This window comes from Hylobates moloch, unplaced genomic scaffold, assembly GCF_009828535.3.
Source record: "Hylobates moloch isolate HMO894 unplaced genomic scaffold, HMol_V3 SCAFFOLD_6, whole genome shotgun sequence".
Lineage (NCBI taxonomy): Eukaryota > Metazoa > Chordata > Mammalia > Primates > Hylobatidae > Hylobates > Hylobates moloch.
This window is the reverse complement of record NW_026652281.1, coordinates 127,111,842-127,125,764: the sequence shown is the minus strand read 5'-3', so window position 1 is coordinate 127,125,764 and position 13,923 is coordinate 127,111,842. Positions and strand designations below refer to the sequence as shown.

General features: G+C 42.6%; 1 protein-coding gene and 1 non-coding gene across 3 annotated transcripts in view; one reads left to right on the top strand and one right to left on the bottom strand.

The window, feature by feature from the left end:
• The window catches only part of HMGXB3 (HMG-box containing 3), a 52,105-nt gene that overhangs the window by 14,004 nt on the left and 24,178 nt on the right, over positions 1-13,923 (bottom strand). For both annotated transcript variants that reach the window (XM_032158339.2, XM_058440029.1), the window contains exons 8-13: positions 11,785-11,960; positions 11,549-11,646; positions 8,156-8,254; positions 6,391-6,540; positions 2,186-2,487; positions 1,593-1,720 (exon numbers count right to left, since the gene is read on the bottom strand). In XM_032158339.2, the coding sequence (XP_032014230.1) occupies positions 1,593-1,720; positions 2,186-2,487; positions 6,391-6,540; positions 8,156-8,254; positions 11,549-11,646; positions 11,785-11,960 (953 nt within the window). The remainder of the gene's footprint in view (positions 1-1,592; positions 1,721-2,185; positions 2,488-6,390; positions 6,541-8,155; positions 8,255-11,548; positions 11,647-11,784; positions 11,961-13,923) is intronic.
• LOC116472115 (small nucleolar RNA U13) lies at positions 9,546-9,649 on the top strand. The gene has a single exon (XR_004249019.1). It is a non-coding gene; the product is annotated as a small nucleolar RNA U13 (small nucleolar RNA).

Here is a 13,923-nt window from a genome sequence, read left to right as displayed (position 1 = left end):
GAAAAACAAAAACAGATAATGCTAAGTATTGGCATGTAGAGCAAACTGTAACTTTTATCCACTGTGGGAAGGAATGCAAAATGGTACAGCCACTTTGGTAATGGTTTTCTTATAAAATTAAACACACACTTACCATATGACCCAGCAATCTGACTCCTAGGTATTTACCCAAGAGAAATGAAAACTTAGGTTCACACAAAAGCTGGTACACAAATATTTGTAGCAGCTCTATTCATAACTGCCAAACACCGGTAGCAAACCCAATATCCTCCCATGAGGAAGAGATAAACAACCTGTGGTACATCCACACCACGGAAAACTACTCCACAATAAAAAGGAATAAATCACTGATCAACACAATATGGATGACTCTCAAAGGGTTAGCTTACTCAAAGAAGCCAGACTGAAAAGGCTACGTGCTATAATTGCTTTTACATGACATTCTGGGAAAGAGAACACTATATGGATAAAGATGAGATCAAACAGTTACCAGAGGTTGGGGGAGAGGGGTGGGTTTAAATACAAAGGAACAGTAAAAGAGAATGTTTTGGGTGATAGACCTGTTCTACACATTGATTGTGAAGGTAGTTACACCACTTAGTGCATCTGTCAGAACTTACGGAACGTGGGGCAACACACTCAACTACATGCACACTTTAAAATACATGTTGACTAAATAAATATATAATCCTGAGTACTGGCCTAGATAGACTACAGGGTAATAGGCACTATTGTTAACTGTTGGAAAGAGCATAAAATAGTACAAACTCAATCTAATATAAGACATTAAAAACACAAATTCAAAATAAAGCACCATTAAGTTCTAAGACAAAGAGAATACATCAAAAATACACTTTCATCTTCAGCACTCAATTATACAAACAAAACTTAGGATTCAACCAAAGTCTTAAAATGGTTGGTACACGGTGAGTGTTCCATAAATGCCTGATGTTGATGAATAATAGAGGAGGAAAGGGTAAATGTGCAGCAGTTCAACTTCTGAGTCGAACTTGTCCAAAAGACAAATTAGGGCTATACACAAAGACTGAATCACAAAAGTATAAATTGGAGCACCATACATCCCTTTAAAAATGGTCATGTACTTCTCTACTTGCTGGCACAGGAAGATGCCCATGAGGTACCCCTAAATTTAAAAAGCACATTCCAAAACAACATCTAGCACAACCGTACTTTTGTTCAAAGAAAGACTATAAACCTATACATCCTATAATTTTTTATATTCTGCACAGATGAATAAACATTTCTGGAAGATTGATCACATTGTTAAATTAAGTGTTTTTCTCATGGCAGTTGCAATGCTCTTGATTTTTTGTTTCCTCTTTTTATTTGTCTGCATTTTCCAGCCCTTCCACAATGAAGATCTGTTATTTTAAAGATCCCAGTTGAAAGCTTCAATACTTGAGAGGTAAAAGTCATCTTCTGGGACTAAGACATTTAGGAAGAAGATTCCCCCTTCCTCAGAAGCCCCATCTGAGAAGGCCCAGTCCTCAAAGGGCCAGAGGTCTCATCCATAGAGGCAGTTCCCAAGCCTGCTTTGGGATGCTCTGAGGGAAGAGAAGGTTAGCACCCACCTGTGTAGATGTCTATGAAGCTGTGCAGGGCCAGACAATGGGGGTTCAGACACATCTTCACCTGGGCAGTCACTGTCTGCAGACGGCTGGCTGTCAGCAGCCAGCACTCCTGGGGCCCAGCCAGGGAGCTAGTACCAGAAACATCACCAACAAAAAAAAAAAAGAAGGGAAAGAGACTTCTTAATGGAGTTCCAGGGCTCAGTGATCAATGGCAAATTCTCATTTGCTGGAGCTTAGGATTTTCTAGGTAGGTATTTCCACTTTGTTGGAATCTGTGGAATCGTTCCTACAATTAACGTAACTCTGAATTTACCGCATAATTCAACCAATCCTAATGAACTCCCAAACCTAAACATTGTGCGAGGCAGTCCAGATGTAAACTAAATCCTAAGCTGGTGATAACTTTCAGGCATTTCAACAGAAATGATAATTACCAATTATTACTTTACTTTTAGCAATCAGAAAGGTAAAGGAAGCCTAAGAACGGCAGAGAATAACATTTTCACAGTTACAGTTTTAACGTTGTCTGAAGAAAAGAGCAATATGAGCCAAATGGGATGGGGCAGCTAGGGGCAGAGTTAAGGGGTGCTTACTTTTGTCCCCCTTTGAATAATGGGCTGCTACAGAGAAGGCACTGCGTGGACGGAGACTCATAATAATTCGACCAAGAGGTTTGCTCGATGGTGACTGTCTCCTCACTCACGTTGGACAAGATAAGTCGAGAGCTGTTGAGTTCATGAATCAAGGCGAAGACCTCAGCCAGCTCTGACTCATTCTCAGGAATCTGCAGGACTTTGCGCAGCAGCTGCAGTGTGGACTGGCGCTGGATCTCCCTCTGGGCTGTGCTCAGGGGCTCTGTGGCATTCAGTACATCTGGGAGTGGTGAGCTCACCTCCTGGGAAGAGAGTGGATTGATCACCAAGCACTCAGAGCAGAAAGAGCCAGCTTCAGGCTAAAATAATAAAAGTCTGGGAGCGCAGACAGATGGGGCCCATGACTGATAGGTGGGAAACCTAGGTTCCTAACCAGCTCAGCTAATAACTCACTGTGTGACTAAAGGCTGGTTATTTTTCTCTGTGGGGCTCAGTTTCTCTACAGGTTGAGCACCCCAATCCAAAATGCTCTGAAATCTGAAATTTTTTGACCACTGAGACAACATTCAAGGGATATGTTCATTAGACATCTCAGATTTCAAATTACTGGATTAGGGATGCTCAAGCAGTATATATTCTGCAAATATTGCAAATTATGAAATAATCCAAAACACTTCTGGTATCAAGCACTTCAGATACGGGATAGTCAACCTGTATCAGTAAATGAGAGGATTATACACAACTCTTGGTAATGGATTCAACACTTAGCTCTCATTCATCAGGTATGGGGTTTAGAGGATAACAGACCCAGGTTTCAGTTCTGGATATGCCACTTAACAGCTGTGTATGTGGGACCCAAGGCAATTTACTTAATCTTTCTGAGTCTCAATTTCCTCATCTGTGAAATGGGGCATAAAAATAGTACTCTCCTAGAGCTATTATATAGATTAAGTAAGATATTATAAGTAAAGCACTTAGCACAATGCCTATGGTGCAATGAAGGCTCTATGAATGATAGCTTTGATACATAAACAAGTATCAGCACTGCTTAAAGTTATCTGTCTTTAATTCTCGGTGGCTTCTGGGTGCAAGGTAACTTTGCATACCAGTCAGAGGCTTCCAGGAACAATGTTCTGAAATACTCATTAAAAATAGTCTTCCTCAAGCAGGTCTCTCTTCAATGGAGCTCCTCCCTGATCCTTTTTGCCAAGGCAGCATAAATCACTCCCCTCTTTGTGTTCTGAGTGCACCCCTTGACTGCAGAATTCATCATCTGATAGCTGCTAAACCACCACCCTCCCGCTTCAGTAAGGGTAGCATTCTGCTTATTTACTGATTCCCAACCAGCATGATGCCTGAGACACACACAAGATACTGATTCATATCTGATGGACATATTACACATGGCTCTGTAGAAGTTAAATGCTTAATGCTATAGTTTGGATGTTTACCCTCTCCAAAGCTGATGTTGAAATGTGATCCCCAATGTTGGAGGCAGGTCCTAAAGGGAGGTATTTGGATCAGGGGGCAGATCCCTCATGAGTAGATTAACGTGGGGCAGGGGCAAGGGAGGTGGTCAATGAGTTTTGATTCCTCTTTCTGTATGTGATCTCTGTGCATGCTGGCTCCCCTTGCCTTCCACCATGAGTGGAAGCAGTCTGAGGCCCTCACCAGAAAAAGATGTTGGTGCTATGCTTCTTGTACAGACAAACTAGCCTCAGGTATTCTTTTATAGCAACACAAAACAGACTAGGACACTTAATAAGGAGCTTTTTATTAACTCTGCATACCTATGACAACTTTCATTTGTAATAGCTTGGTTATCTTTCTCTCCCACTAGACTGTAAGCTCTTCAAGGGAAAGGGCCAGGTCCTATTCATCTCTGAAAGCCTGGCCCATAGCAGGCATTCAATATATGCTGGCTGAATTAATTAATTAATGGCTACAGAAGAGCTGACTAACACTAGAATGAGCTGCCGCGAGAGGCTGTGTGTTCTCAGTCATGACTATGAAACCATAGCTGGAAGACCACTTGGCAGGAATACTGTCCCGTGACTCTCGCCAGAGATGAAGGATAGAAAGGACTAAAGACCATTCCAGCTCAGAGATGTGAAAACACTTGGCTACCAGGGGGCTCCAAATGACAACACACAAGAAGGTCCCTGTGGTTCTGACCAGTGCTTTATTTTGTGGAAAGCAGTAATTACACTGTATTTCTCCAAACTTTAGGAGATTGGAAAGTGATGGAAGGTCTGCAGATGAGGGTCCTGGGGGTGGGCAGTTCTCAGTTAACCAAATACAGAGGGATATAAGTTTAAGAGTGGGATTTGAAATTGGCAAGAGGTCCCTAGATAATTTCCTGTGTCACCTGAAAAGTTAAGTCACTTCATCCTAGATCTAGAGAGTAACACCCACTTCCACTGCAAACCGCACAAATAGCTAAAATGAACTGGAAGGAGAAAGGAATGCTCAGAGCTTCTACCTACACAGAACTCAATTCTATCTCCTAATTAGAGATAGACACACTTTGTATATGTAAGCTCCAGGGTTAGAAGGTGCAGGAAAAACAGACATACCTGCCCTAGAAGAGACTGTGGTCTCATAGGGAGTTAAGAAAAGCAGTCAATATGGGGTGTGATCAATGCTATGGCAAGAGGAGCACATTAAAACACAATGAAAATCCGGGAAGAAAGCTTACTTCCAGCAGCAGGCATCCAGTGGAGCAAGAGAATCTGATGAAAGCTACGGACCCATTTTGCATGCAATTTCAGGGATTTATAAACTCCTTGAAACTCAATTCTCAGTCTTCTCTAAGGCTCCTGTCTCTAAGAGTAAAATGCCCAGATCTAATCTACCTTGCCCACCTTACTTTACCAATGGAGAAACTAAAGCTCAGGAGAGGGAAGCTTCCAACTCAGGGTCACTCCCAGCCCCAGTGTTTTTCCCACCGAGCCAGTAGTGTTCACATACTTTGGTTCTACTTTCCTTTCTCACAAGGACAATAACCTCAGAACATCACCTCAAGCACGGAAACAGATTTGGAGACCAGGGTGAGATTCATCATCAAAAAGGCCTCTCTCCATATACAAATAAACCTTTAAGCTTGAAGCAGTTCTCCCCATCTCTACAGTCCTGTCTACTCCCAAACCCTCATCCCATAAATTCCCCTCTTGAAATAACTTTCCTCTAGGCCTCTCCCCGGCTCAAGGACATTCAGTAGGACCCCAATGACTAAAGAACAAACTGACAAGACCTTCCATGACATGGTTCAAGATGCTTTTCAGGTCTTATTTTCCCTAACACCCCTTCTCCCACCCCATGCCCCCACGCCATCTCCTCCAGCCAAATGGAACACTCTTCATGTTCACTCACACTTATCCTTAAGTATGGCATGCCTTCTCCTTCCATCCAAAACCTGCCTGCCTTTCAAGGTCCAGCCTTGATCTGGAGTGACCAGGCTCCATCTCAGGTCCTGACCTGTTCTGTGTGCCATCCCCTCCTTCCCCAAGGCAGACCAGTGACATTTCTCTTCTTACCCTTATTTTAGTCCTTCCATTTGCTGCCTCAAGTGCCACCGTTTTCTGTTCACTTTAAAAAACTCATATGGAAATTCTGAGGACCTCTGAAAATGCCTGTTTTTCCTGGTAATAGTAATAATAATAATAGCAGCCCTAAGGAGCCAAGTGGAATGTATTTTACTATCCAAGTAGTTTGGCCCAACTTCAGAGAGGAGGGCTGCCTAGACCGCTAGAAATAAAGCTTTGATTAACTAAAAGCTTTCCAAGGAACCTGAGAAAGCAGCGGTGGTCTAATCTACAAAGTCTTAGATTGGCATTCTCTATTTACCGAAACAGTAAATCAACTTACAGGTCTTGTATCAGGCCTCAGAGGTAAAGAGGATGCAACCCTTTCGTCCCTCTCCTTTCACTCTTACTTAAGGCCTGTGCTACATCATTCTCTGCAGTGAGTGAACTCTTGGTTCTCAGAGATCAAGATACCTAGTCAACCCCTTCACCCTGGCAATGGCGACAAGGAGGCTCAGAGGAAAGGCAGCACTTGCTCAGGTTCAGAACCCACCAACTGGTTCCAGTTTGGATGCTCTAACTACCACCATGTACTTTAAAAATCCTCTTATTTCTACTAAGACAGGTTCACTAACGGAGCCCAGAACAGGCCAGGGGATGTGTTTGGAGGAAGGAACTCACGATAGCCTTGGTGGTTTTCTCAGTCCGGTCCTTGGCAAGGTTAACACCACAGCTGGGACAAATCCGAGGTTTGTGCCTGTTGGTGTAGACATAGCTGCAAGAGGGATTCTTGCACTTTCCCCGGCCTCTTGATGTAGCCAGGCCCAAATCCTAAAAAAGTAACACCAATGTTCAATTCTACAAAAATTAAGTTAAACCTGGGCAGAACCCAGAACCAGAATGAGCAGCTGCCAGTAAACCAGAGAAGAGAGTGGCAACTGCAAACCAGATTCAGCCTAACTTCAAGAGCCTTAACCTTTTCTGCAGTTAACCCTTTTACTTTTAATACAGGCTGTAAATTTTTGGCAAATCCAGTCCAGTCCTTCCCTATCTGTGAAACAAGAGAGTTGACTCTCGATGGTCAGAAACTCAAATGCCTTCAGGGTCCAGGCAATTGGTGGAGTAAAGCAGGTCTGTTTAAACAAAGAGTACTAGAGACTGGTGAACTAAAGAGTTCAAGCCCTGCCTAAAGACAAACTGTGACTTACGGACTATTAAAGCTCAAAGCTCTAGCATCTAAGCTCCTATGATAAGTTACTATCTAATCAGCAGAAGAGAGGGTCTACTCAGGGGTAGTTCCCCCTAAATGGTAAATCTAGTTGCCTCCTGTAGCCAAAGGGAGTGGTGAGTGAAGGCACGGAGAAGGTAGTGATTATATTTAGGTCACGGGAGAAAGAAACCTGAGCAGATCTCCAGGATAAGAGACACATTCTCCTTAGGGATCAGGTCAGGCCAGACATTAACCCATCACATTGTGCTGTCTTGTTTGCTACTGAATCCCCAGCACAGATCCTGGCACAGAATATGTGCTCAATAAATATTTTTTGAAGGAATGAATGACCCTTTCTGAACCTGTCTGCCATTATGAGGCAAGAATTTTAAAAAATCTAGCTGTTCTCTCAAAATCTGTTCATCTTAATCAAATCAGCTAGAGAAACTGCCAAAAGACATCTGGGGGGTTGACACTTTAAGCATCAACAGAATTAGAGAATGTTGAGAGCGACAGATGTCCCAAAGATGTCTAAACCAATGCAGCATTTTACAGATAGTGAAACTGAGGACCACAGAAGGAAAGAATCTTGCCCAGGGGCATAAGGCATGCTAGCAGCAGAGCCAGAACTCCTTTTGGACCAGGTCTCTCAGCTGCCTAGCATTTATTTCCCTGCTCTATGCTGCCTGCCCTACAAAAGGGTGATCCCAATGTCACACATTTGTCCATTAGGATGTTAATATGTGTTATGTTAAAAATAAAGGGAAAACCCTGTGGGAAACACTAGGCTAAACAAAATAAGCTGCTTTACTAAAGTACTTCTCTATTTTACTTTAAGATACTTGTGTTGAACTGGACTCTGTTTTAGGGAGAAAAAGGCAATGTCGCCTAAATGTAACTGTGGAACACCCTTTCTAAGCTAAAAGGTTCCAAGACAGCTAAATGTTAAATCTGGACTGGATTCTCATCTCTGGCAACTCTCAATAAAAATACACTAATCTCAGCTGTCCTACACTTTATAAATCTCACCTGGAAAGAGACCAAAACAACCCAGCAGATTGATCCAGTAGCTATCATTTGCATCAGGGATGGGATCTTCAGCATTAACAATCTATACCTGACCCTGTTCTCCCCTCCCAGCTACCACCACCCTCTCCCCCAGCCTCCTACTGACTTTCAACCACAAAATCAAAACAACCTCCATGTCAACCCACCACCACCTGGCTGCATACTTACCAATGTGACAGTGCAGCTGTACTTATATGAAGGAAACATATCCGGCTTGACCTCCACAACTTTCACCTGAGAAGTCCTGTTGGATGGGCCACTTGGTAGCTGTGGATCAGAACAAATTGTTTAGTGCTTTTAAACTTTAGCCAAACTCCTGAGGTCCCATGTCCTGAAACGACTTGAGGGAATGCTTTCCTGGGGAATTTGTAGAGCTATTCTCCAAATGAGCCCTCTGGACTTGGCAGTCACCAGCCCACCAAAGGCTGAGTGTCATGTTCAAGTCCAGGGCTTGCCACATGCTTCTGTGCAGTTTCTAATACCATGTATTAGAAACACCATGAATCAGATTTACAACTACTACTGAGTTATAAAAGCACATAATAGCTTTAATACACATAAATACATGATTGAACAACTTTGCATAGAAAGACGTCTGAAAGACTATTCACTAAAATGTCACAGGGTAAGAGGACAATTATGGTTGTTTCTCCCTCTTTACCACTATCTACAAAATTTTCTTTTTTTTTTTTTTTTTTTTGGTAGCGATGTGGGTCTCACTATGTTGCCCAGGCTGGTCTTGAACTGCTGGACTCAAGCAATCCTCCCACCTCAGCCTCCCAAAGTGCTGGGATTACAGGCATGAGCCACCATGCCTGGCCTCAAATGTTTTATAAGGAATGTATATTTTACTTATATAGCTAAAAAAACCACAAAAGATAAAGCATACAAAATTAAAATTATTCTATAATAATGAATTTAAGTTGATTTTCAGAATATCTCATGTACCTCTTTACTGGTTTAAGACTAGTGAAAGAGCTTGTGGCTTTTAACAAACACCCAATGTCACCAATCAAAAGGAAACTATTTACAGAGAAGACTGGGATTTACCCAAGTAACAGAGTGTACATGAAGGGAATCTAGGGGCTGGAAATCTACAAAACTACCGACGCTAACCAGATACCTTCCTTCTACACCGCAAGATCACACATACACCCAGAGCTGCCACATCTGTGTGGAAAACAAAACAGTTCTCAAAGTAAAAGCCAGTTGATATTCCTGTCAGGGCAAATGTAAAACTGTTAAAGAAAGGAAGTTAACTGACAAAGAACACATGACAAGGGAGATGGCAGACCCGTTCTCCTATTCCAACCTGGTCCATGACACAGTTTTCAAACTACAGGTCACAATCCAATGAGGGGTCATAACATTAATTTAATGGGTTGAAACCAGCATTTTGCAAATAGGAATGAGAAAAAAAAAGTGACTGCATATAGTAAGGGCACAGCTTCATTAAACCTTTAGTATATATGTTTACTGGGCAGTAATAAAAAATATGCCTGTTACTGAGGGTCATGATCAAAAGCTTGAAAAATGCTAACTTAGGAAATTTTGAGAGATCCTTTTATAGCTCACAAGTATGACGATCTGGTATTCATGCACATGGGTGAGATATGCCTCCCTCAAACCTCATTATAACGTCAGCACATTACCCATTTGACGTGAAAAAAAAAAAAAAAAACTTGATAACTATTCTAGCTACATATAGCCAAAAAACCAACCAACCAACCCCACTAATCCATGGAATTTGGACACGCAGAAAATTTTTAATATCTGTATCACTAAATGAAGTGAAAAATATAAGCCACAAACTAGTATATGGAGTAAGAGCCAAGTTTCTGATTTTTAAAAAACTGTATTAAAAAATAAACACACACAAATTCAGGAAAAGACCTGAAAGCACATTGGATGGTCATTCTGGGTGGCAGGATCATGAGGGACTTTTCTTTCTCCTTTACCTGAATTTTCTATATTTTCTAGAATCATGCATTCATTTTTAAAAGGAAGCTAAAGAGACATGACAACTAAATGTTAATATCTGATCCTAGACTGGATCACAGACTGGAGAAAAATATGCTATATAAAGGAACTGTCCTAGAATAGGAGGGGCTTTAAAAATATACAATAAAATAAAGAAGACACTGGGTGAGGTGGCTAATGCCTGTAATCCCAGTACTTTGAGAGGCCGAGGAGGGAAGAGGATCACTTAAGGCCAGGAGTTTGAGATCAGCCTGGGCAACATAGCAAGAGATCCCGTTTCTACCAAAAAAAATTTTTAAATTAGCTTGGTATGGTGGTGCCTGCCTATGTACCCAGCTACTCAGGAGGCTGAGTTGGGAGGATTCCTTGAGCCCAGGAGTTCGAGGCTGCAGTGAGCTATGATTGCACCACTGCACTCTGGCCTGGGCAACAAAGCAAGACCTTGTTTCTGGGGAAAAAAAAAAAGAAGAAAAAAAAAAAAAAAAAATATATATATATATATATATATATATATATAAAATTGGGTCTGTGAAAAGAAAATAAATCTTGGGGCCCCCAAATCTCTATGCTAAATGGAAAAGTCAAGCTGGGAACTGCTTGGGGCCAACCTGCCTCCCATTCTATTCAAAGTCACCCTCTGCTCACTGAGATAAATGCGTATCTGACTGCCTCCTTTGGAAACGCTAATCAGAAACTCAGAAGGATGCAACCACTTGTCTCTTATCTACCTATAACCTAGAAGCCCCCTCCCTGCTTTGAGTCTTCCTGTCTTTGCTTCCAGTTGTCCTGCCTTTCCAGACTGAACCAATGTTCATCTTGTGTATGTTGACTGATGTCCCCCTAGAATGTATAAAACCAAACTGTGCTCTGACCACCTTGGGCACATGTCATCAGGACCTCCTGAGGCTGTGTCCCAGGTGCATGTCCTCAATTTTGGCAAAATAAGCTTTCTAAATTAACTGAGACCTGTCTCAGATTTTCAGGGTTCACAGGTCAAATTGACACAATTTGGAATATGAATGGGAGAATAAAGATATACATCAATGTTTCAGTAAAAGAATATCCCTATTCTAGGCCGGGTGTGGTGGCTCATGCCTGTAATCCCAGCACTTTGGGAGGCTGAGGTGGGTGGATCACCTGAGGTCAGGAGTTCAAGGCCAGCCTGGCCAACATGGTGAAACCCCATTATCTACCGACAATACAAAAGTTAGCCGGGCGTGGTGGTGTGCTCCTGTAATCCCAGCTACTCAGGAAACGCTGAGGCAGGAGAACCACTTGAACCCAGGAGGTGGAGGTTGCAGTGAGCCAAGATCGTGCCACTGTACTCCAGCCTGGGTGACAGAGTGAGACCCTGCCACCAAAAAAAAAAAAAAAAAAAAAAAGTAAAAGGTTTAAACATGTATTCACTTGTTTTAAGTTTTAAGAAATTACTTAAAAAATAGATAAATCATTCATGTTTACCTCCTTCCAGACATCTGCCAATGTGTAAGAACTGGGGTCTGCCTTTACCTATAGCTTTGATACATTAAATGGAAGCAGCCAGACCCTCAAACAGCTCCCACTCTGGAAAATGGGCCTTACCTTCACCTCACCAGGGCCAGATGGCTGTTGAATGGGCTGGCCCAGCTGCTTCAGTGTGCTTGGCTTCAGACCACAAGTCCTCACAGAGGGAGTGTTATCTGAGAGAACCAGGAGCCAAACTGGTGACTTAAGTGCATTCAGAGTCTCCCCAAGTCTCTATGTCCGTTCTCAACCCCCCACTCCTGTCCCTTTCCTGTCAGACAGCCCCTCCATCCCAGGTATGCCCCAGCCCTTACCACTCAGGGAAAAGGCCTGCCTGGCCCTGGGCAGTCCCATGCTGCTGCCTCGCCCCACATTAACTGGGGCTGGCAAAATTGCTCTCATGGGTCTTGCTGCAGCCAGTAATGAGGGCTTGCCCCGTGCTCTGCCTTTAAGCTCTGGAGCTCTGGACCCAGGGGTAAGCAGGTCAACTCTGAAAAGAGTAAGAAGACAAATCTGGAAATTCCGAAACAAAGGGAAGAAAACCAAAGTGCAATCTCTATATAGTGCTTTATTAGAGGATAGTATTGGGGTTAAACTGTCAAGCTTTAGACAGATTGAGTTCAAATTCACCACTAAATAGCTGTGTGGCCCTGGACAAGTAATTTCATTCTTCTGTTAATTTCAAGTTTCTAATATGTAAAATGAAACAGTAATTACCTATACATTATGGAGTCATTGCGAAGACACAGAAGTGTAAAACAATGTCTATAGCGTGTAATGCCAATCGCTATTATAGCTATAACATCTAATCTACCTCTAGTTAGAGCATATACTTATGACAGCAGCTTAGAGACCCTAGAGAACAGAGTCCAATGTTTGCTTCATCTTTGCAGCACCAATGGTGAGCACAGGGCCTACACCACAGAGTAGGCCTCAATAAACATTTGCTAGAGTGATTTATGTGTCTCAAACAAAAGGTCTAAAGTGCACAGCTTCATCCTTTAAATATACAAAACCATCGCCAAAGTATATTGCTACATGAATTTTTTTAAAAAAAGCAAGATGGGGCCGGGCGCGGTAGCTCACACCTGTAATCCCAGCACTTTGGGAGGCCAAGGCGGGCAGATCACAAGGTCAGGAGATCAAGACCATCCTGGCTAGTATGGTGAAACTCCGTCTCTACTAAAAATACAAAAAATTAGCCGGGCGTGGTGGCAGGTGCCTGTAGTCTCAGCTACTCGGGAGGCTGAGGCAGGAGAATGGCATGGACCCGGGAGGCAGAGCTTGCAGTGAGACGAGATGGTGCCACTGCACTCCAGCATGGGCGACAGAGTGAGATTCCATCCCAAAAAAAAGCAAGATGTATTTGGGAGGCCAAGGCGGGCAGATCACCTGAGCCCAGGAGTTCAAGACCAGTCTGGGCAACATGGCAAAACCCCATCTCTACAAAAAAAAATAAAATAAAATAAAAAAAAATAAAATTAGCCAGGTGTGGTAGTGCGTGCCTGTAGTCCCAGCTACCCCAGAGGCTGAGGTGGGAAGATTGATTGAGCCCGGGAGGGTGAGACTTCAGGGAGCTGTGTTCGCACCACTGCACTCCAGCCTGAATGACCAAGAGAGATCCTGTCTCAAACAATAAAAATAAACATAAAAATAAAAAACAAGATGTAGAAGTATGTATGTTGTGCTATGATTTGTGGGAAAAAAAAGTGGGAAAAAAATATATATATACACACACACATACATATTTGTATACCAGGTATACAAGGTATTCTTATTTTTCCAGGAAAAGCCAGCCAAAGTTAAAAGTGGAATTGGCTTCTGGTGTCCATTGCGGGCACAATTGTTACCAGTTGAGAACCACTGATACAAACAAGGGTCTTCAGTTACAAGAACACAGCTTCCTCAGGGAAGGGATATACACAGAATCCAATTAAGCATTTAAGGAGGAAAAGGGGAGAAAAAGATAGTGACTTCCTCTGACTTGCAAGGTACTCGGTTGCATGTTTTATATACAATCTTCAGTTTGTACAGTCAGCTTGTGAGGATAAGATTTTCTAATACCCAACTCAAGATTTTTCAGAGGAGAGAACTGAGGTCAAGAGACATGAAGTGACAATGCCCAAGGTCCAACAGAAGCCAGAAACAGTCAGAACCAGTACTGAGTTCTCTGACCATAAGGCCAGAACTCTTTCTACAGGATGCTTTAATAAAGATTCTATTTCAAAATCCAGTATCCAGGACTGGTAACTCATAGTTTTAATACTGCCTAGAGCCTATAACAGCAAGACTCTAATAACCGCTTTAGGGAGACTGACAAGAGATGTGTAAGTAATCTGACAGCAGTACATAGATAGCAGAGTCCAGCGGGAAGGGACAGTCTTTATATATCTCTAGGCCTTGGTTTCTGTATCTCTAAAACAGGAACCATTGCCTGGTCTCTGCTGCCTCTC